The 23,396-nt window shown below is 39.8% G+C and overlaps 1 protein-coding gene across 1 annotated transcript in view; it reads left to right on the top strand.

Annotated features, from left to right (window-relative positions):
- RBMS3 (RNA binding motif single stranded interacting protein 3) overlaps window positions 1-23,396 on the top strand; it is a 1,783,971-nt gene that overhangs the window by 1,104,078 nt on the left and 656,497 nt on the right. The window contains exon 6 of the mRNA XM_029589419.1: window positions 12,786-12,865. Coding sequence (XP_029445279.1) covers window positions 12,786-12,865 — 80 coding nt within the window. The remainder of the gene's footprint in view (window positions 1-12,785; window positions 12,866-23,396) is intronic.

Genomic DNA, 23,396 nt, shown 5'->3' with positions numbered 1-23,396 from the left:
TCCCTTCCCCCTAATCTAACCTTCCCACCCCTTCCCCTAACCTTTCCACCTCCTAGCCCTATTCTAACCCCCCCAACCTCTATCTTACCTTTTGCGCCTGCTGGCACGCGATCCTCCAACACAACGGCAAATGGCTGCTGTGCCGGAGGCCTCTGGCCCTGCCCCCGAACCGCCCCACCCCTTTTTTAAAGCCCCGGGACATAGATGCGTCCCCGGGCTTTATGCGTGTTGCCAGGCCTTTATAAAATAGGCCCGGCTCACGTAACTCCCCTCTACATGCGTAAATCTTTTAAAATGCGGCCCATAGGCACAAACACTTAAACTTGTGTGGATATGTGCACTCAGTCAGCCTATTTTAACCCGTACACACACCTATGCATATATGTTATAAAATAGCCACGTTCTTGGCAGCAAGCCAGCAAATGCGCACACATGTATGTCTGTGCACCTGTTTAAAAGTTACCATCCCAATAAGCTATGTATAATCTGAAAAAGCGTGAAAATTCTATAGCTAAGAAACATCCAGAGCTTCAATAAACCTTTAGTTTGAATTATAAAGTGAATTTTAAAAGCCTAACGCACACATCAGTCAGGAGATGCAAGAATATGTCGGGGCTGTTGCATTCCGAGCAGATTTTAAAAGCTGGCCGGATACGTGCACACTTGCCGCTATGCGCAAAAATGAAACGTTTTCAAAATGGAGCAGGGCATGGGCATTCCAGGACTGTAACCTATTATTTGTGCATAAATATTTATGCGCACTGGCGTGCACCAGGGTCCCCTGCTGCGTAACTTTACTTTTGCTATGGATTACGTACATTTAGTGAAATAAAACAATATTGGTAGATCAGCGGGGTTTTAAAGAGCAGAGCTAAAGGGGGGGAAGGGAGGCTATTAAACTAGGGGGTTTTGGAAGTCCTGTCCCTTAACTGGGCAAACTGGAAATGAACAGGGAAAATGTGGTAGAATCGGCATTTGCGGTTAGGCTATTTTATAACATGCGCACATATACGCACATATTTAATAAAATGGCTGTGGATTGATTATAAAATGAATTTTTTCTGCTAAATGTATACAGAAAGACAACTTTCAAACTGGGGCACAGGCGCACCTGTGCATACAAATCCCGCTTCTGCTTAAATCAGAGGATTTTAAAAGGAATGCAGGCTGACGCTGTTCCCAGTTTTACCATTTCATCCCCAGTTCTCCCAGTTAAGAGAGAGGTCTTCCAAACCCCCCTAGTTTAATAGTCTTCACTCCCCCCAGTCATACTCGACTCTTAAAACCCCGCAGAAGTAAAGTTACGCGGCAGGGAACCTTGACACATACCTGCCCATTGTCTAAAATAAATGGGCCCTGCTGTGCTCCCATTGTCTGCCTGTCTGTCTGTCTGCCTGCATTGTCTGTCTGTGCCCCCATTGTCCCCCATACCTGCCCATTGTCTAAAATAAATGGGCCCTGCTGTGCTCCCATTGTCTGCCTGTCTGTCTGTCTGCCTGCATTGTCTGTCTGTGCCCCCATTGTCCCCCATACCTGCCCATTGTCTAAAAAAAATGGGCCCTGCTGTGCCAAGCCCCCCTTCTACCCCAAAATCCCTCCAAGTACACTTTAGAAATAAAACTGGCATGGGTCCACTCACTAGCCTCCCTCTTTCCCATCCCTTCTGTAGTTAACAAAAATCCGGGCGGATTTACGCGAGCAGGGCATTTAAAATCCGCCCGAAAATGAATACAAATAGGAGTGGAAGTGAAGTAAACAACAGATTTTTAGAAAAGTGTGTTTGTGAGGAGCAACTTACATTTAAAGTGGATAAAGGAATGGGGTAGATAGGATACATCCAAGGGTACTAAGGGAACATAAAGAGGTTTTGGTAGCTCTGCTGCTGACATTTTCAGTGCTTCCTTAGAGTTGGGAGTAGTTCCAAAAGATTGGGGACAGGCAGATGTTATTCCTATTCACAAAAGTGAAAGTAAGGAGGAGACTGAGAACTACAGACTGGTTAATGTCTATGGAGATCAAATTAATAGACTCATTGCTAAAAGAGAGGATAGTGAAGTTTCTGAAATCCAGTGGGTTACATGATCCAAGGCAGCATAGTTTACCACAAACAGGTCTAGTCAGACATATTTCATCAATTTCTTTGACTGGGAGACCAAAGAGTTGGATCAGTGGTGAGTGCCCGATATAATGTACTTGTGACCAAAAGGTTGGATCAGGAGAGATTGCTAGATGTTATGTACTTTGATATCAGAATACCTTTGACGCGATTCCTCATTGGCAACTTATAAATAAATTGAATACCCTTCTTATGGGTCCTAAAGTAACTGACTGGGTTAGAAAATGGTTGAATGGGAGGCAAGAAAGTGCAGTGGTAAATGGATTTCACTCCGAGGAGAGGGGCATTACTAGCAAATTCCTTGGACTGATTCTTATCAACACTTTTGTGAGCTACATTGCAGAAGAATTGTCAGGAAAGTTTGTCTTTTTGCTGATGACAACAAAATCTGCAACAGGATAGCCAGCCAAGAAACTGTGGAGGACATGAGGAAGCATCTAGCAAAGTTTAAAGAATGGACTAAGGTTTGGCAGCTATTAATTTATTAATAGCTGCCAGACCTTATTAATTTTTATTAATTTAGGATTCAACAACCCAAGGGAGAGATACAGCATAAGGGGTGAAATTCTTCTAAGCATGAAGGAAGAATGGGATCTGGAAGTAATAATATCTGATGATTTTAAGGTGGCTAGACAGGTGGATAAGGTGACAGCAAAAGCCAGAAAGATAGTTGTCTGCATAAGGAGAGGAATGGTCTGCAGAAAAAAGGAGATGAAATTGCATAAAGTTCTGGAGATCACATCTTCAAAAGAATATTAAACTGGTTGGGTTTGCTCCAGAGGCTGACTACTAAAATGATCATTGATCTTCCTTCTAAATCTTATTGGGACAGACTTAAAGATCTAAACATGTATACCCTAGAGGAAAGACAGGATAGGGAGATATGACAGAGACATTTATATACCTTCAAGGTTTTTATGCACAGAAGGGCTTCTTTCAAAGGAAAGGAGAGTCTAGAACAAAAGGGTCATGGGATGAGGGTAAAAGGGGGTGGACTCAGGAGTAATCTAAGAAATATTTCTTTACAGAAATGAAATGCATGGAACAGCCTCCCCATTGAGGTTGTGGAGATGAGGGCAATATCTGAGTTCAAAAAGCTTGGGAGAGACAGAGGATATCTGAGGGTATGGTAGGGATTATAAAACTGAATAGTTGATGAGGCTGGGCAGAAGAGATAGGGCATATGATCTTTTTCTGTCATTATGTTTCTATGTTTCTGTATTATTTGAAAAGTGTACTTGGAAGAGTTTGGGATGTGGGGGAGCATCAGGGTCTATTTTTTAGACACTGGCTGGGGGTTTGGGAATAGCAAGGCCCACTCAGCACTTTTATTTTTTTGGGATGTCATTGACACTTAACCAGCTATATTCTTTTGAATAAAGCTGGTTAGCTTAAAGTAATTCAGAAATAAATTCCCAGATAACTTTAGACCTGCTCTTGAGGTAGGCTAGAGTTTCCTGGTTAACTCATCCCTGCCCCAGAATGCCCATCACTTATTCAGTGAAAATGAAAAGTCATCATTTAGCCAGATAACGTACAAATTATCTAACAGGGTCATTTTTCAAACCTCGATGAGCCGTTATTGCATGGTTAGGGCCTTATCGCATGCGATAACGTCCTAACACACGCATTAACGACTGCATTACGATGCTAAACTTTAAATGAGGGAAAGGGGAGGGGTTTGGGCGGGGTTTTGAAGGCTTTAAACAAATGTTGGGCCCGGCTGCACTGCGAGCAATAATGTTTTACACATTATCTCCGGCAGTAGCGCCAGAAATAACCACACCTTTTGCAGGGCCGCTATGGGAGCTATAGTGCGTGCAATGGCCGCAACAGTGGCAGGTGAAAATGCACCGCAACGATGTGGCCAGGTGCACACTATCGCTCCCCCACCCCTTTTCCGGCTGCGGCTCTTCATTCTGCTCTATTTATAGCAGAATGAAAAATCTAGGCCTAAATGCATAAAAATTAGCATATGCACTCTACATGCATATTCTGTATTATATTATGTGTGTATATCCACTTTCACACTCCTGTAAGAAGTAGTGGGCTGGGGCGTTCCGGGGCAGAGCCAACACATTTGCATGAAAGTTGCTATTGTAAAAGACACACATGTGAACATATGTATACTCACTCATGTAAGCTTACATCTGTTAATTATCAGGTGTAAATTATAATAAACGTGTTTATTGTGTACTAGTAACCAGGTGGGAGCTCTTGGTGAACTAGGGGGAGTTCAGGCTGAAGAAACAGGAAGTCTCAATGAGCTACAGAAGGACTGGGCAATTGGTAAAAATGTTAATATTACTCATGCTTGTGTGTTGTAAAATACATGTCAACTTTGATATTTGTATGTTGGCATAAGTCCTATTTTATTTGCACATGTAAAATATACACATGTATAGATTTAAAATAGTTAAGTACGTGTGCTCATCAATGCATTGATATAATTGGTTTCAATGCATTGCATGCGTTTGCATGTAAAAGTGCATATGTTGTTGGGTAGATATTTGCTTATTTTATAAAAAGCATATATATCACATGCACTTTTTGTAAAATGCTATAGTAAATCTGCTTGCGACCACATACATGCAAATATACCAGTGTGCACAGTTGTCTGAAAGTTATCCTCTTTGAAAATTGGCCTCTATATATTTTAGTTACTATTTTAGTTTTGATTTTCATCTTCTTTTTCTAGTATTTGAATACTAGAGACTTCCTGATATCACTGTTCACAGTAGAGACTATGAACTGCATCATGATTGATTGATATTTACCATCACTGAATGATTTAAGAATTAGCCATTATCACCAATTAATGTTTATAGGCTAGATTATATATACTACAACTTTTCTGTTGTCTCTACAAGAGGCAACTATTAAACAATAAAGAAAAGATTAAACTTAATAGTACATGCTAACTATAAGGGCTGTAGGGTCTTATAGTCTAATGTATTGTCTTTTAATGTAATGCTTAGCAATGTGTTAATTACATTTTTAACACATTGTTGCACAACATTCTTTGACAAGTCAGTTATTTTCATAAGAAACAATGACTTCTGGTTGCGTTAATTTGAACTAAATTAAAACAATCTTTACAAAATTCTGTAGCATGACATATTTGCAATCAACTCATTTCAATACCTTATGAGCAGTGACTCTAAATACCAAGCGATCAAGAAATTAATCATTGATTCTAACCACCACTTTCATTGCAATAATCAGCAGCAAAGATTATTTCTAAAGTGGTAAGCGACTTAGAATGCATAGTGGTTATGATCTAAAAACAACTGCAAAACTCAACAGGCCAACACAACCCAGATACACAATACAGAGTGCAATTTTGAATTTATTGTCAATATTTCAGTCTCTTGATGGGATTTTCCTCCAGGCACATACAACTCTTACAACTGCAGTTTATATATGTTAGCTTTTTTTGAGCCCTCCACTTTGGTGAGATGAAAGAGCAGAGAGGGAGAGGTAGAATGTTGGCATCATCAGTTCACCTATGACAATTTACAAGTAGCAACCAGTATCCTTAATTTGGATAGTGATAAAGCTGACAGAAAATCTGGGTGAGTTGTGAAAGGTGAACAGATAATACCATCAGTTACTTCTCTATCTAAAGTTATTGTTACTTATTTTTACTAAGGTATATAGCCATAACAGTCTTATGTAATTTGAGGAGCATTTCAATTTGGGATTAAGGCACTGTCAATAACTCCACATTATTCTTGGATATGAGGTTTCCTAATCTGATGATTCTTAGTGCCATGTGTTTTTTGCTTACAGACGTTCTGCACACTAATTTTCTTTACAGTTTAAATTTCTGAATGACAATTGGAGGATATTTTATTCTATGGTGGACAAATCAGTAATCAGTTACAACTGTGTAATATGTGATAAATACTGTATATGCAGTAGGCCTATCCAATATATGTAGCTTGCATTCTTAATACAATAGATTTCCAAAAATATCATCTATCTATCAATAAGACTACTAGACTAACAGTGCTGTACAGGTTCACATTAGAAAGAGTCCTCTCTATGGAGATTACTAGTCAGGAGCCTTCAGAAGTTCTTATCGATACAAATTGCAACTGTGAGGGGAAGAGTACAGACGTAGAGGTATGCATTGTTCCCCTAGTAAGATGAAGAAACTGACTATGAAATGCTAACAGATATTAGAAAGGCTAATAAATTTGCAAAACAATAATAATGAAAGATTTCACTTACGCCAATACTGATTGAGTAAATGTCACATTAGACTATTCTATGGAGATAAAGTTCCTAGATAACTGCTTCATGCATAGAGAACTTCATTTTCAATAATTATTTTATTTCTCCTGGTAATTTTTCAGTGTTACTACAAGAACAATCGTTACATTTACCTGGAAAAAATGAGGTCATTTTTTTCTATTGATATCTCCCATTTTTGTTCTTGAAAAAAAAAAACATTATCGGGTCGATTTTAAAAATGCTGCGTGCGTGAAAAACGTGGATTAGGCATGTGGCTGGGCCTTGCGCACGCCACGCGCATTTTCAAAGGGACCTGGCCGTGCAAGTGCCAGGCCCAGAGAAAGGGGGGGGGGGGTCCGTGGGCGGGGAGGTGGCCGGTACAGCGGCCATTTGCTGCTGTGCCGGGGAAGTGCGCGCCAGAGCAGTAAGCAACAAAACAAAACAAAAAAAGATAGAAGAATGGGTTTAGGGGGTGGAGAGGAGAGGGGAAGAGGGAGGGAGTATGGGTAGGGGGGTAGGGAATTCCCTCCCAGTCCGCTCCTTAATTGGAGCAGACTGAGAGGGAACTGGGAGAGGCCCGATCTTGTCGCCATGCATACTTTTCTAAAATTAGGCCCCCCTAAGCACGCCGCTCGCACATGCGTGCAGCCCATGAATTTTAGAACATGCTTCTTTTAAAATCTACCCCTATATGTATAAACCATTAGGAGATAATTTTCAAAGTGTTATGCCCATAAAAATTAGCATATGTGCACTAAGTAGCCTGTAATCGTGTAATCAGTATTTTATAAAAAGTCAAAAGTATATGTACTTTACATTTCGTACATACATATATGCAGGTAAAAAAGGGATGGTTTAGGGGCTTGCAGAGCAAGGCCAGCAGTTATGGATATGGTGATATTTGAAAAGTCACATGTGTACAATGGCAACTTAGTTGTGTAATTTTATACCTACTAATTATCTTACATAATTGATATGGGTCTTGTTTATTAGGTATTATTGGCTGGGTGGGAAGCCTGGGTGAACTGGTGGAGGACGGGGGTGTCAAACTAAAGAACCAGGAAGGTCTCGATGATCTGGAGACAGACTTTGTGAACTGGTAGAGTAATTGGTAAATAGGTAGTTTCATTTACATGCACGTGTTTTACATTACATTGACTTATGGGCGTAAATTGGGTTTTATGCGAGTAAGTCCTATTTTATTTTTGTGCGTTAAGATATATATTTTTAAAACAGGTGGGGAAAAATATGAACATTCAATACATTGAAATACTTGCTTCGCACATATGCATATATACTTGAATATATTACAAGTTAGTAATATGTGTATTTTATAGTATGCACATATATGATACGCACAGGTTATAAAATACTATCATATATCTGCATGTGGTCATTTATGTGCATATATGCGCTACATGGAGTTCTTTGAAAGTTATCTTCCCTCTGTATAATTCTATAAAACAGGGAAAGTAAGTGTTTTCCTGCATTACAATTATACATGTGAACTAAAATATATGCATGTGCTTTTGGAGCAGAAATACATGGTATTTTGTACACTGTACGGCTTCTGCCACTAAGTTTATAAAATACTAGCATAATTCTCTGAGGGCCCCCTTAGGCGCAGAAATGGTGTACTGTATTTTGAAAGATGGGGTCTGAAAAGGAAAACTATGAGGAAATTAGTTAGATAAAAACTAAAAGGAGTGGTTGCCAAAGTTAAAAGTTTGCATGAGGTGTTGGCTTTAATAATAGCATCTTGAAAGCCCAGACAAAATGTATTCCATGCATTAAAAAAGGTTGAAGGAAGACCAAATGACCGCAAGCATTGTTTAACGGTGAGGAGGAAGAGGCAATTAAAGCAAAAAGGGCATCTTTCAAAAATGGAAAGCAGACCCAAATGAGGAAAATAGAGAAGAGGATAAGTACTGGAAAGTTACATATAAAACAGTAATAAGGCAAATCAAGAAAGAATTTGGAAAGAAACTTCCCATAGAGTAAAAACTAATAATAAAAGCTTGCTCAAGTACATTTAAAGCAAAAAGATTACAGAGTAGTCAGTTGAACTTCTAGATGACCAGAAGCTAAAAGGGGTCCACAGGAAGGAAAGAAATAGCAGAAAAATTAAATTAATTCTTTGACTCGGTGTTAATGAGATATTGAGGACATTTCTGTACCAGAAACATTCTTTGATGGTGGTGATTTTGAGCAACTAAAACACATCACTATTAGAGCAATGTAAAAATGAGTGCTTGGGGAGTAATTTTCAAAAGGATTTATGCACAATTTTCAAAAGACCATTTACATGCTTAAAGTGCATTTATGCATGTAAAATCCAGTTTAAAGCATGTAAATCATTTTGAAAATTACCCTCTTGATATAGCAAATAGTTTTACCTGCAGTTGTGTGCACATTTTTTTATGCGTAAACTTTACTCCCAATGCATTAAGCAGTTTTAAATACTAAGGACTGAATTTTAAAAGTGTTGTTCGTACTAAAAAGCCCGTATATGCAAGTATGTGGGCCGCATGTCAGTGACACAAATTTTAAAAAGCCAGAAGTTACGTGTGTGAATAAGCATGCACAAGTAAATACAAAGGGGTGGAAACGGGGTGCAGTTGGGATGGGGCACGGGCATTCCAGGGCGGGGCCAGCTGTTATGTGCATAGCTCCGTATTTTAAAACTGGAGGCTACAGCGTGTAGCGGTTTGTTAGGTGTGTAACTTTATTGCTGCTCCTGATGAGGAGCAAATCTGAAAATCTCGTGTTTTGGGGCTTACACAACAGGGTGAGGTGTCTGGCTCAACTGGGGGACATGCCAGATGAAGAACCAGAGGGGGTCTGGATGACCTTGAGTTTGACTGGGCAAACAGGTGGACTAATTGGAATGTCCCTTGCATGAGCATGTTTTAAAATCTGCTTACCTGCGCATGTTAAACCTGTCAGTTTCTTGAGTAACAACTTAAAATTAGAAACATAGTTACATGCACTAGACGTCTTTTAAATATTACATACACAATTGTGTGTACAATTTAAAATTGCTGCAATTCTCTGCTCGCACACCCATAAGTACGTGTATGGCTGCTCATGCACTCATTTTAAAATTAGCCTGTAATAGCATACATGAGTGATTCCAAGTCCACCATTTAGGAGGGCCCAATAGATGTAATCTACAATAACTTAGAATCAAAAACAAGGATAAGAAATGTATTTTAAATAGTCAGCAAATATACATTATAGAGTGGTCAGAGATGAACTAGTCCCCACCCCTACTGGTAGGGAGTTGATGTAATCTTGGGTCAGATTCAGCAAAAATTCATAAAAGTAATCTTCTGATAGCCCGCAATACATTTACAGAGAAATTTGAGAAAAAGAAAATGTTGCTCCAACATCAAGAACCTGCTGACATAAACAATTTCTTTTCGTAACATTCTGGGTACCCCTAGATAAAGCCAGATAATCCTAACAATCTGCCTCAAATAAATTTAATTTCTATTTTTGGAAATGTTCCACAAACTAAATTTCTGTCGAAATCCATGGCAAAGGAGCCCATAAGAATTGCACTAGTTTTTAGAGATGTGATTCGGCCGAACCTTTTGGTTCAGCCTTCGTTATCGGCCCGCTGCGAGAAATTTCGTTTCTCACGGTTCAGTCCAATTTTATTTTGTTTACCCCTGAAACGAAGCCTGAAACCCACCCCAAATTACAAAGGGGGTTGTAAAAAAAAACAAAACAAAACACACAAACCCAACCCTTCAAATTTAATTAATTGCAATCCCCCACCCTCCCGACCCCCCCAAGACTCGCGCAACTGACCCCCCAAGACTTACCGAAAGTCCCTGGTGGTCCAGCGGGGTCCCGGGAGCAATCTCCGCCTCTCAGGCTGTCGGCTGCCACTAATAAAAATGGCATCAATGGCCCTTTGCCCTTACCATGTGATGGGCTATCGGTGCCATTGGTCGGCCCCTGTCACATGGTAAGAGCAATGGATGGCCCATGCCAAATTAGCCTTGATAGTTTGTAATGAGGAAACTAATTATTTTATTCTATTTTATGATTACAGGCCACTATAGCACAGTCCTGAGTGGCAAATTTAAGTTTAGCATCAGCAGTAAATTTACAGAACTGAGTAACAGAGGTGACTACAGACCCTTCAGCCCTTGCCATCATGCACCAGAGTTCTAACTGGGATACTTATCAGAGGTCTGCACTATTGCTTTCACTGTGGCAGACTCTTATCAGGGGAGGACTCACTGCTTTTGTAACCCTATTGTAAAAGCATTACCTGATCCTTGTATAGGAATTCCCTCTCTCCTGTCAACCGTGGGAGAAGCACCCTGGGCTCCTTCCAAAATAAGCAAATTCATCAGGGATTTACCCACTTCTTCAGCCTGATTCAGACCACCTTCCTGATGAGGGTGGATAGGCTGCACTGTCTCAACAGTGATTCCCTCTCAAACTCTGCGGCTCCCCCCACTACTGGGTAAGTGGGGGCCAGGGAGGATACTGGTCCCGGCATTTTGGTGGGGATGACGTGAGGCCTCAGGAGGCCCCTTTACTATTTTTTCTATTTTTGTTTTTTTTGTTTGTTTTTTTCTGTTTATTTTTTGTTTGTTTTTTTTTTTTTAAAACTGAAGAAATGAAGCATTACACGAAATGACATTCATGGGGAAAATGCCCCCCAAAAACAAAATGAAAAACAAAACCAAAATTTTCACCTTCCTACCTCTAATAGCAGCTTTTTCTCCTCTGTGTAGTTCTCACAGACCTTAATATTGCAGGTGCCGTCATGTGAGTGGACTTCCATCTAGTGTTGCTTAGGCCTGCAAAGTTTTGTTCAGTTGCACACTCTATTTTAGGTTGGCTGGCTTGTCTCTACACATTACTTCTCCTTCTCAAATGCCACAGTTCCACCCAGATGATTAAATGAACAGTAGACTAACAGTAGACTAACAAAGAATTGATTGGACCAACCAAGGAAGGCAGGGGCTCCGAGGGGTGAGTGATTTGACCACCTTGGCTTTCCTCTTCCTCACCTTATTAAAAAAGTAGAGGAAAATGAAATGTCAGAAATCGGAGCGGCCTCGGAGGGAACTTTCCTTCCACCCCCCCCCCCCCCCTTTATCGCACAAGTTACGCCTGCTCCGATGGCCCACTGCCGCGCCATCACCCGACCGGGGGGCTGGTCCGGAGGCCTCGGTCACGCCCGCCGGAATGCCCCTGGGCCAGCACAATGCCCCCCGGAATGCCCCCCGGAACGCCCCGAACGTCGCGCCGCCCCCCCTAGCAAAGCCCCGGGACTTACGTGCGTCCCAGGGCTTGCGCGCACCGCCGAGCCTATGCAAAATAGGCTTGGTGCGCGCAGGGGTTTTTTTTAACTTAAGCACGTAACCCTTTTAAAATCCGGCCCAATATGTAGGAGCTAATGTGGTAGCTCCTACCTATGCTGAAGGAAGTGATAGGATATTATCATTCTTTCGAGGTTATATGCACAGTTTGCCCGTTCTCTGTTGTGGTTTAACCATGATTACTGTAAGTCTTCCTTCTCTAAAGTTGTTTGTAATAAAATGTGTGTGTATATGAGCAGAAATGTATAGCCTTAAAAGAGAACTTTCTTTTTCACTCCTGTCACTTTTCATCTGTTTATGCAGTATTCATTATTTAGAGGAACAGGGATAGAACCAATATAGGTTGACAATGGATTACTCAGATCTGTGGCAGTGTGAAACATCCCAAAGCTTTAAGAGTTAAATAAAAGCCAGCATGGGGAGAAAAGAAAAACCAGGAATTTTCATATGGTATATAGTACTACTATTTTCCAAAAGCACAGTCAGACATCTACAGTACTAATAATAATGGCACCCCCTACTGCTTGTAAATAATCTGCCAAAGCTTGTAAAACTCAAAGTAGAATATAATTGTGATATTATCTAGGCAGCTTATTCTACATTAGGAAACAGACCCATTGATTCAAATTTGCTCTTTTCACTTTACAGGCACAGCTGTTGATACATTCTTGATTGATATTAAACACCAGAAAAATATAAGCAAAGGAAAAGCATAGCATAGCAATGCAATAAAAAAAAAAATCACCCAGATGAATAACAAATACAACTTTTCACTTTGGTTGTGAAAAATCCTGGATTTCATTGCTGGCAGCTCTCGTAAAGAATTGCTTTGAAAAGTTTTTTTTTTTTGTTTTTTTTTTTAAGTTGCAGTATACACTATGACCTGATCAACAGGGGAGCCAAGCAAAACCACAGCCCAAGTGCAGCATGCACGCTTTACTGTAATATTATCCTAGCTTAGTTTTAAAACCTAGCTTCATCAGGGGACCTCCAAGTTTCTTGCTTCATCTGCCTAAATCATTTATTTGGTAAGTTATAATGTTTTGTTTTTACAGAAAAGCATTTTTTCCTTCTCTTTTCAGAATGGAATCTACTGAAAAATGTGAAGTAGTAATTCAACATTTTAATGGAAAATATTTGAAAACACCCCCAGGTGTACCTGGTAAGTGTTACATTGTTCTTTTTGCAGAAATACCTTAAACCTTCTGTCAGAGCATTAAATGTATTTGCTCTTAATGAAACCAAAGAGGACAGGAATGTCTGTGTATGCTGGCAGCTGCAAGATCACAGCATTTCTGACATCCTTCCTTCCACTTAGACAAATTCTCGCATCTTTCACATCTGGATCTGATAACTCTTTTAACTTGACGGCCATTGTTAAAATAACAACACTTTCCAAATTATGACTGTAGAGTGAACTGCTGAAGGAAAACATGCAAAATCCCATTAAAAGCTGAAAAAGCATGAATGCTGTTCCTAGATATTTTAAACACAGCAGTTCCTAAGGTATTTGTTATATTATATAGTATTTGCACTCATGAATTAGCTTTTTATTTGCCTTTTAATTTAGATTGCTATTGATAAACATAAAGGTATTTCCCATTATTGTGTGCTGAGTCATCATTAAATTTTGGAAGGCTAGCTTCTTGGATTTTTCATGGCAAGGTCACACAAATTAACATATAATTTTGTGCTGTAAACTTTATGTACACAAATGGAAAAGGAACAAATCGAAACACTTATTTCTATGAAAAAAAAAATTGAGCCAGTAGAAAGCTGAAGAATAACATTTGGAAGATTATTTGTCACTTAGTGGAAAATCAGATATACTTTTATCCTTCCTGCCACGTATCCTATGATTCATCAAAAAACTAGCCCTTCAGTTTGTGGCTTATTTATTTATTTTTTTACTTTCATGCCTTAGTTCTTCACTATTTGAAAAGGGGACTCATTTATTTTGGTTCATTTGAGCCCTGCCTGGTTCATCAGCAAAGATAGCAAGGAAGTAGAAAACGTAGATGAAGGTGGGAACATCTAATGATCAAGGTTTCTCAGCCTGAAGATTTTTAACATTGCTGAATCATTTAGCATATTTCCTACTGATTTCTTTAGTTAGAAGATTTCTTGGTGAACTAGTCCCTACATGCAATCTAAGAGACGGATGTACTAACCCACAGCATATTGTACAAGGTACCAACATTTTAGCATTTTCTTGTGCATTTCTCGGCATTTTCTACATGTTTTTACAAGAAAAATGCCTTAGTTTAAAACATTGGCCTCTGAGAAATTAAATCAGAAGCCTTAAATTGTAGCAACTACCATATGCCCAGTAGCACTGGGAGCAGCTGCCAGCTCATGTGGATACAGAACTGGTTGCCATCAGCAGGGAAATGATTTGTAATTTCATGACAAGTATTCTCCTTTTTAGAGGCTAGTGACCATCACCGCTGATAATTTAAGAAGTTGGTTATAAATCCATATCATGCTTGGTTATTCTGTTATAAACAATGGTGTTGGGAATTCTAACAACTTTCACATACAATTGAATCGACACAGGCACTCTGCATATCCACATGATAAGAGTATTTTGAATTTGGCAAGTTTTGTACGCAGATTTATATTTTCTCTGTATGTATATTTTCATTATAGAAGAAAGGGACATTTATTTAATTATCCTCAACTGATTTTCCTAGTTAAGTATTTAATGGCAAGGAAAGCTTTTCTTGTCCCATCCTGCTAGCCTTTCCTTTCCCCCTTGGAACAAAAATCTGAAATTTGGAGTTTTGGTGGCAGGAGGTAGAAATCAATCATTCCTGCTTTTGATTTCCTTTTGATTGCCTTCCATCTGTCCTTGCAATACTGGGCAACAGAATGATTCTTTAATAAATGCATAAATGCTTGTATTTGCTTTAAGATGCACATCTTGTCTAGCACCTTTTCATTTGTTTTTGTGTTAACAGTAAAATGCTGGCACACATGGGCTTGACAAGTTAGAATTTTTTCTTATTTTAGCACAGAAGTTACTTCTGAGCTCATGGTGCCACAAGCCTATTGATAAATTTATCATATGTGTTACAGAAGAGCTACAATAGCTGTTGGATAATATTCTGAGCTTGAAGGACAGCGGTACAATAATTACTTAAGACAGGCTTTAAATACTTGACAAAATAGTCTCTTAATTAGTGTTATATTGCATCTAAAAGTTTTCATTTGTTTTATGCCTTATTAAACTCTCCCACTTCATCCTCTTTTTTTTGGAAAGTATTCAACATTTTGTAATTAAAAATAAAGATATCATTATAAAAGCAAATGTATTGGAATGTCATGAAAGCAAAATAAAATTACAGACAAATCATTTCATGCATGAATATTTAGTTTTAATATGGGATGTTCCATAGTGGTGTACTATTGTTATTTCTACAAACACTAATTGATTAACTATTACTTCATGGCATGCATGTGCCACTTTCAAGATTTATCTGGCTAAGAAGTGTGCAACTGTTATATTTGCATATTTTTACATCTAACTTTAAAAATATATACATGGAGATTTTACTTGAGTAATTTACATGCATTTATTCCTTGTAAACTTACGCATGCAAACGGGGAGATTTTCTAACGTGCACAGCAGTGAGATTACAATTTTACCAATGAGGCTAGCAGTTCACTTAGTCCATCTGCTGATCCCCCCGGCTCTTCAGCCTAAATCTCCTTCATTTCACCCAGACACCAACCCAGTCAGTATTTCACATTTACAATCACTTACTCAGGATACAGAGCAAGTATAAATATAAGCAACCAAGCTGCCAAATCTGCATGCGTAAATTGTTTATAAATTGGTAATTTACACACACAAATGTTGGCCCCATCTCGGAACGCTCCTAGCCTGCCTCTTATTTATTTATTTATTTATTTATTTATTTATGTATGTATGTATGTATGTATTTATTTATTTATGTATGTATGTATGTATTTAAAAGGTTCTTATGTACTGCATATACACACATTGGTGGATCTTTTTTACACTCACAAATTTATTCACAAGCCCTTGTTTATGCATGTATTTTGAGGTTTATAAAATAGCATATATAAGAGTATATGCTATTTACAAGCGTATATGCTGATTTTTACATGTGCGAGTTTTGAAATTTCACTTTTAAGGTTTTTGGTGCTGAATTCTTTCTTCAGTGCCGTTGTAAGTGTTCAGCAAATTTTAAAAATATTAGGTATATATTCTTTGAACCTTTATAATACAGATTTTTCTTGGACTCTTAAGATAATTGGGTGTGTGGGAGCAGGAGGGTGATGATATTGTGTCATAGAAGAGCAATTAAGCTGGATAATTTCTGGACAATTAGAAGAATCTGTGATTTTTTTTTTTTTTACCTTTAAGTTTATGCTCCAAGATTTGATTTCCTTGATCTTCAAGTTAGTAAGAGATATATGAACTGACATTTACCCCTTTTTATAAATTTCCTATTATATATGGTTTTTTATTCCCTTCTTTTCTTTCAAGTTCATTCCTGATGATTTAATACTTGAAAATTGAATAATAATACTGCTATTAATAAAGAGTAATGCAGAAAGCTACAAATAAATTAACACAGACTACAATGGCAGATGAGCAATGCGAGGTCCTTTAGTCTGCCCAGTTTTATTCCTGTCGCAATGCTTTTAGGGCCTGTTGATCTGGTTTTTTTTCCTTTACTTCTTGACAACTAAGGATCCACTGTGTTTATCCCATGCTTTCTTGAATGTTGTTACTGCTTTGGCTTCTACTACTTTATTGTGGCTCTTGGTCACCCATACAGTGCCCACAGATTATTTGTTGAAAACTGCAGCTTTTAAATATTGTGCACTATATAAAGGGGTTCTTCGATTTCTTGTCTGCTTTACAGTTAAAAGTCCTGTGCTTAGAGGCTGGCAATATAAATCTTTTATAAGGTCACATTGTAGGTGTATTCATTGGAAATATTGAGGTCGATTTTAAAAGCTTACTCACGCAAAAATGCCCACATAAGTGCGAGCATAGGCAGCGTGCCAGCAATGTGGATTTTAAAAAGCTGCAAATTATGCACATAAGTACCCACGTGCACATGAGAAGTAAGGGGGCAGAAAACATGTGGGGCATTGGTGTTTCAGGGAGGGGCCAATAGTTACATGGGTAACTTTGTATTTAAAAAAAACGAAAATTGCAGCACACAAAGGCTAGATATCCACATAACTTTACTGCTACTATGTCTGTAAATCTCAAATTTTATTGCTTATAGGACAGGGTGAGGGGTCCGGGTCAACTGGGCAGCATGTAGGAAGAAGAACTAAAAGGGTATGAAAGACCTCTATATTAACTGGATGAAAAGGTGGACTAACTGGAAAACTGGGACTGTGCCTTGCAAAAGCATGTTTTAAAATCCGCTTATATATGCACATAAATGCCAACAAAGTTCTCTGGAAGGCACGCATGCTAGCTTTGCTCGCGTAACCTCTTAAAATTAGAATATTTGTGCATGCCATTGGTGTATTTTAAAAATATGCACGTAAGTCTGCACATAATTTAAAATTCCAGTGTACCTTCGCCCGTGCGCTGATACGTGTGTATGGGCACATGCACACTCGTTTCAAAATTACCATCACTGTGAATTGTAATAGCAGCGATCATGAAACTTGCAAAATGATTCTAAACTCATCTGTATTCCCAGTACAGGTCATACACAGAATACACATTCCAGATTCTCAATATTTAAACACAATATTTTATTTGTGATTTTTCCTGCTTCCTACATAAGACTATGATGTGATTATCATCATCACTATCAGCAACAATCCTGCAAGATTGAGTATCTTCCATGCTTGTTCTATCTACAAGTCTGAAGATGACAATGAGGCCAAGCATGGGATTAACTAACTCTGTTGCAGTGTGTTTCTGAATGGGATGAGTGGGCCTTGTCACACTGTTTCTACCACACCTGTGAAGCAAGAGATGGACTAAAAGTCCCCAGCCAAATTTTTGTCCATTGTCATTGGGTAGGGTTTAGTAGGGGTGTGCATTCGTTTCCAACGTATTGGTAATCCGCAACATATAGGGCCTTATTCGTTGTATTCGTGGGGAAGCGAAATGTATCGTGATTCCCCACGAATACAACGAATGTTCACTGAATTATTCGGCCGTCTAAAGGAGCAAATTTAAACAAACCCCCCACCCTCCTGACTCCCTCCCCCCCCAAGACTTAACAAAACGCCCTGATGGTCCAGCGGGGGGTCCGGGAGCCATCTCCTGCACTCACGTCGTCGGCTGCCGGTATTCAAAATGACGCCAATAGCCTTTGAACTTATGTCACAGGGGCTACTGGTGCCATTGGTCGGCCCCTGTCACATGGTAGGAGCAATGGATGGCGAGCGCTATCTTGTGCTCCTACCATGTGACAGGGGCTGACCAATGGCACCGGTAGCCCCTGTGACATAGTAAGGGCAAAGGCTATCGGCGCCATTTTGATTACTGGCAGCCGACGGCCCGAGTGCAGGAGATGGCTCCCGGACCCCCCGTTGGACCACCAGGGAGTTTTGGTAAGTCTTGGGGGGGTCAGGAGGGTGGGCGGTGTAGTTAATTCAATTTTAGCCGGGAAACAAATAAGAATGAACTCATGAACATATCAGGGGCCCTCCTTGCCGAATGCAACGTATCTGCCCCCCGATGAATATGAATACCGAAGGCAACGTATGGCGTCCCTCTGCACATCCCTAGGGTTTAGAGAGTCTAGATGCCAAATTTTCTTAAATCACCTGATAAAATTTGAGAAAAAGTAATAAATAAATAAAAACAATTTTAAAAAGGCCTTATCTTGAAGGCATTGTTCTAGTCAGATTTGATATTATGATTTAATAAATTCTTCTCTACGACAGTTAAATACTCAGGGTCATGATTTTTAGTTCATTATAAACTTGCCGCAATCGTGCGTTTTCTTGTGTATAATGTTCAGTCACCATGGATAAATGCCATCATGAAAATCCATTCCCCGGTAAGATCCCTCTGATCAGCAAATCAGAATATTTTGGATATCCCTTCCCCTAAAATCATGTATCTGGTCAAAACTACAGAAAGAGCACTTTCAATAGCAGGTTCAGCCTTTTGAAATTCGTTACCAAATGAACCGGGAAACCTAAAAGATCCTAGGTTTTTTAAGAAAGCTTTAAAGACTTTTTTTATTTAAACTTGCTTTTAATGTCTAAATCCAGGTGTATGATTGTTTGACTACTTGCTGCTATGCAATCTTATTTTATGTGACTTTGTCGCAATGTTTTAAAAAAATCTGTGAATGTGATATGAACCCACCCTGAATGTAGGAAAGGTGGGCTATAAATGTTTTAAATAAATAAATAAAATCCCTATAACTAAATGTAATTATCAAAAGTCATTCACATTTTAGCATGTAGGGAGCAGTGTTGAATAGCCTGCATTGTTTGCAGTGCACATGGGCATGGTTAGTCTGTGTACATTGCAGCAAATTTTCAAAGGGAATCCACTTTCATAGTTTTCCTTTGAAAATTAACAGCCACAATGAATGAACATTAAAAACACATATTTTGCACCTGCTATTTGAGTGCGCAGACAAGGAGATGAGGTGGGATATCAAAGTGCACATATTTTGGAAAATGCCAACTATGATTTTGCGGGACCTGCCACACTGCCTGCATCTACATTGAGAGAAAGAAGGTTAAGAATCTGCCCTAAGGTGCACATTATACTGTGATGGTACTGAGAGTAAAGTTTTTGTATTTTCACTTTTGGTGACACCCTCCACAGGGTTGCTTGAATAAGCTCCAGTGACTTAGTGTGTTTTCCCATCTTCCTTCAACTGTGGGTAATAGAGGACTTCTTTTTGAGTGTGTGCTTCAGATATTTTGCTAAACCTTTGATATTTCTGCAATCTGTGATAAATGCTTTGGACTACAGTGACCTGAATTGGTGTTTTCCCTTTTTTGATCTGTGGACTGTCTTCGCTTCTGACTAAACTTCATGGATCTGTGACATATCCCTTGGATATGTGGTCTTCAGGAAGGCAATAATGGAGCTGAAGCCCACGTATGTGGTCATGCTTGCAAAGTTTACTAGAAGAGCTAGTAGTGCATCAGATACTAATAATTTATCCTCCAAAGGACAGGTGATTAAGGTTTTGTGTGGGTCCTCACCTAGTCCTGCTATCACAGGGGAAGAATCTGCTATCTCTGATCTGGTCAGGGTAATTAAGTTGCTTCATGCTGATTTTAGTAGTTCTATCAATGGCGTTAAAAAAGTTTGAAGGAGAGGGTCTCTCAAAATAAGTTTCATATAGGAGAACGTATTGACTCCACAGTTGATTTTTATTAGATGCCTGAAGGGTTTGGAAAAGATGACCAAAGAGTTTAAAGAGCACCAGGACAACCTAGAAAACTGTCAATGCAGTGGGAGCACTGAGAGGAGAGGATCACTTTGCTGGTGGCTGAAAGGAATCAGTAAGTTTTTGCTTAGGAAATTTTCTTTTTTAAAAGTACTGGGGCGAAGTTAACTATGTGGGAATGTTATTTAGTGTGTTTGTGCTTTTAATAGTAAGGCAGCGAATAAACAGAAGTTAGACTGTTTGTATTTTCAAATAGTCAAGTCAGTAAGGCAGCTAATAAGCAGTAGTTAGTGTGTTTATTTTTATTAGTCTGTAAGGCAGCTAGTAAGCAGAAGTTAGAATGTTTGTATATTAAAAACAAAAAAACAGAGAGAAGGATTAAATGGACAATTTTCCCAGTGGAAGGCAGTAGGCAGTGGAGTGCCTTAGGGATCTGTATTGGGACCCGTACTTTTCAATATATTGTTAGGGAGTCTCAGTTTAGTGGACCCTTGGGCCGACCTGCAGGAGACTGGGAAAGGTATTCAAAGTCTCTGGAGCACCACAGGCCAGGAGGCAGATGTTCAGGCAGGACGTAGAGGAGCTCTTCACCCTGGAAGCTGGTGCTCCCCCTGGAGGAGCCTGTAGGAGCCCAGCCGCTGGGACTTAGGTGAGGTTTCACCCTTGGAAGCCGAAGCACCCCGGGAGGAGCCCGGCCGCTGGGACTTAGGAGGGTTGGTGATCTTGAGACTGGAGCAGGCAGGCTGATGAGCAGAACTGGGAACTGGAACCAGACTAGAACAGTTGACAGGAACTGTAGCAGGACTCGGGTACTGGAACCAGACTAGAACAGTTGACAGGACCTGTAGCAGGATTCGGGTACTGGAACCAGACTAGAACAGTTGACAGGAACTGTAGCAGGACTAGGGTACTGGAACCAGGCAGGAACTGTAGCAGGCAAGCAGGAACCAAGCAGGTACTGTAGCGGGCAAGCAGGAACCAAGCAGGTACTGTAGCAGGCAAGCAGGAACGGAGCGAGTTCCAAAGGCACCTCACTCCGTGGCACGAAACAACAGGGATTCGGTAGGTAAGCCCGTTGCAAGGCAAAGACTGAGGGTCCGCGGCCGGCTTAATAAGGCCGCGGCGTCTGACATCAGAAATTGGGCAGCGTCACCACTGGCGGGAAACGGCCTAGAAAAGCACCCAAGTGGCGCATGCTTAGAGACAGGGCATCCATGGGAGGTTTCCCAGTGGCGCGGCCCTCACGTGGATGCCGCCGAACAGGCCGCGAACTAGGCCAAGTGAAGCGGGAACAGGTCCAGGAACACAGAGGTAAGGGACTGGTCGCGGTGCTCGCGGCCAGAACCGTAACATATATTTATAAATGATCTGGAAAGAAATATGACAAGTGAGGTAATCAAATTTACAGATGATACAAAATTGTTCAGAGTAGTTAAATCACAAGCAGATTGTGATAAATTGCAAGAAGACCTTGTGAGACTGGAAAATTGGGCATTGAAATGGAAGATGAAATTTAATGTAGATAAGTGCAAGGTGATGCATATAGGGAAAAATAACCCATGCTATAGTTATACAATGTGAGGTTCCCTATTAGGAGCTACCACCCAAGAAAGAGATCTAGGCGTCATCGGTTCAGTGTGCTGCGGCAGTCAAAAAAGCAAACAGAATGTTGGGAATTATTAGAAAGGGAATGATGAATAAAATGGAAAATGTCATAATGCCTCTGTATTGCTCCATGGCGAGACCACACCTTGAATGCTGTGTACAATTCTGGTTGCCACATCTCAAAAAAGATATAATTGAGATGGAGAAGGTACAGAGAAGGGCAACCAAAATGATAAATCCTTATGAGGAAAGTCCCCCTATAACGAAAGACTAAAGAGGTTAGAACTTTTCAGCTTGGAGAAGAGATGGCTGAGAGGGGATAGGTTAGAGGTATTTAAAATAATGAGAGGTCTAGAACGGGTGAATCGGTTATTTACTCTTTCGGATAATAGAAAGACTAGGGGGCACTCCATAAAGTTAGCATGTGGCACATTTAAAACTAATTGGAGAAAGTTCTTTTTCATTCAATGCACAATTAAACTCTGGAATTTGTTGCCAGAGGATGTGGTTAGTGCAGTTAGTGTAGCTGTGTTTAAAAAAGGATTGGAAAAGTCCTTGGAGGAGAAGTCCATTACCTGCTATTAATTAAGTTGACTTAGAAAATAGCCACTGCTATTACTAGCATCATTAACATGGAACAGACTTAGTTTTTGGGTACTTGCCAGGTTCTTATGGCCTGGATTGGCCACTGTTGGAAACAGGATGCTGGGCTTGATGAACCCTTAGTCTGACCCAGTATAGCATGTTTTTATATTCTTACTATACGAATCCTTGGAGTCCCAGAGTTGATCAGAAGTGAAGATACTGCCAAATTTCTTAATGATATGTTCCAATCCAGTATACCAAGCATCGGGAGTCACTCCAATAAATTTGACAGAGCTCATAGGTTTGTTAAACACCTATCTGGTGATCCCAAGTTCCTGAGGATCACTGTGGTGGGTGTAGATTACTTTGAGGATAAGCAAAAACTTCTTAGATATACTTGGAGACCTGACGCTCTGGACTAGAGAGGAGCAAAGATAAAACTATTTCAGGATCTGTCTCAATATATTTATTTATTTATTTATTTTTAATTTTTATATACCGACCTTCTTGCATAAAATGCAAATCAGGCCGGTTTACACTGAAAACTGAACAAGCAGGAAATATAATTCCTTAGTCGAATACATAGAACATCTAGAATTACAAATGTAAAAGCAAAATTATTAAACAGCTTATTAGAGGTTATTTAAATAACAAACATAACTAAACTTATTTTACACACAGCACGAAAGTTAGCACGAAGGGGAAAGCCCCTTTGTTGCGCCCCTTCGGCGCGCGACGCCCAATGTAACGGGAAAGATGTAACTTGGAAAGATGGAAAAGCTTTAGACTCCCTTGCTTGTGCACGCGCAGAAAAAGGAATACCTTGCCAATGGGTTTTCCCTTTGCATTACAATTTTCCTGGGATAGTAGAAGGTATCACATTACAGACCTATATGACTGTAAGGAAGCAATGAATTGCTTGATGGGAAGACCAAGCTCCAGAAGAGGACCACTTCTCCATCAGAGTTTGAAGAGACGGCTGAGGGGGATATGATAGAGGTTTTTAAAATCATGAGAGGTCTAGAACAGGTAGATGTGAATCGGTTATTTACTCTTTCAGATAATAGAAAGACTAGGGGGCACTCCATGAAGTTAGAATGTATCACATTTAAAACTAATCGGAGAAAG

The sequence above is a fragment of the Rhinatrema bivittatum genome, chromosome 2 (assembly GCF_901001135.1).
Source record: "Rhinatrema bivittatum chromosome 2, aRhiBiv1.1, whole genome shotgun sequence".
In the NCBI taxonomy this organism is placed as follows: Eukaryota; Metazoa; Chordata; class Amphibia; order Gymnophiona; family Rhinatrematidae; genus Rhinatrema; species Rhinatrema bivittatum.
Note: the sequence above shows the minus strand (reverse complement) of the source record. Positions and strands in the feature narration are given on the sequence as shown.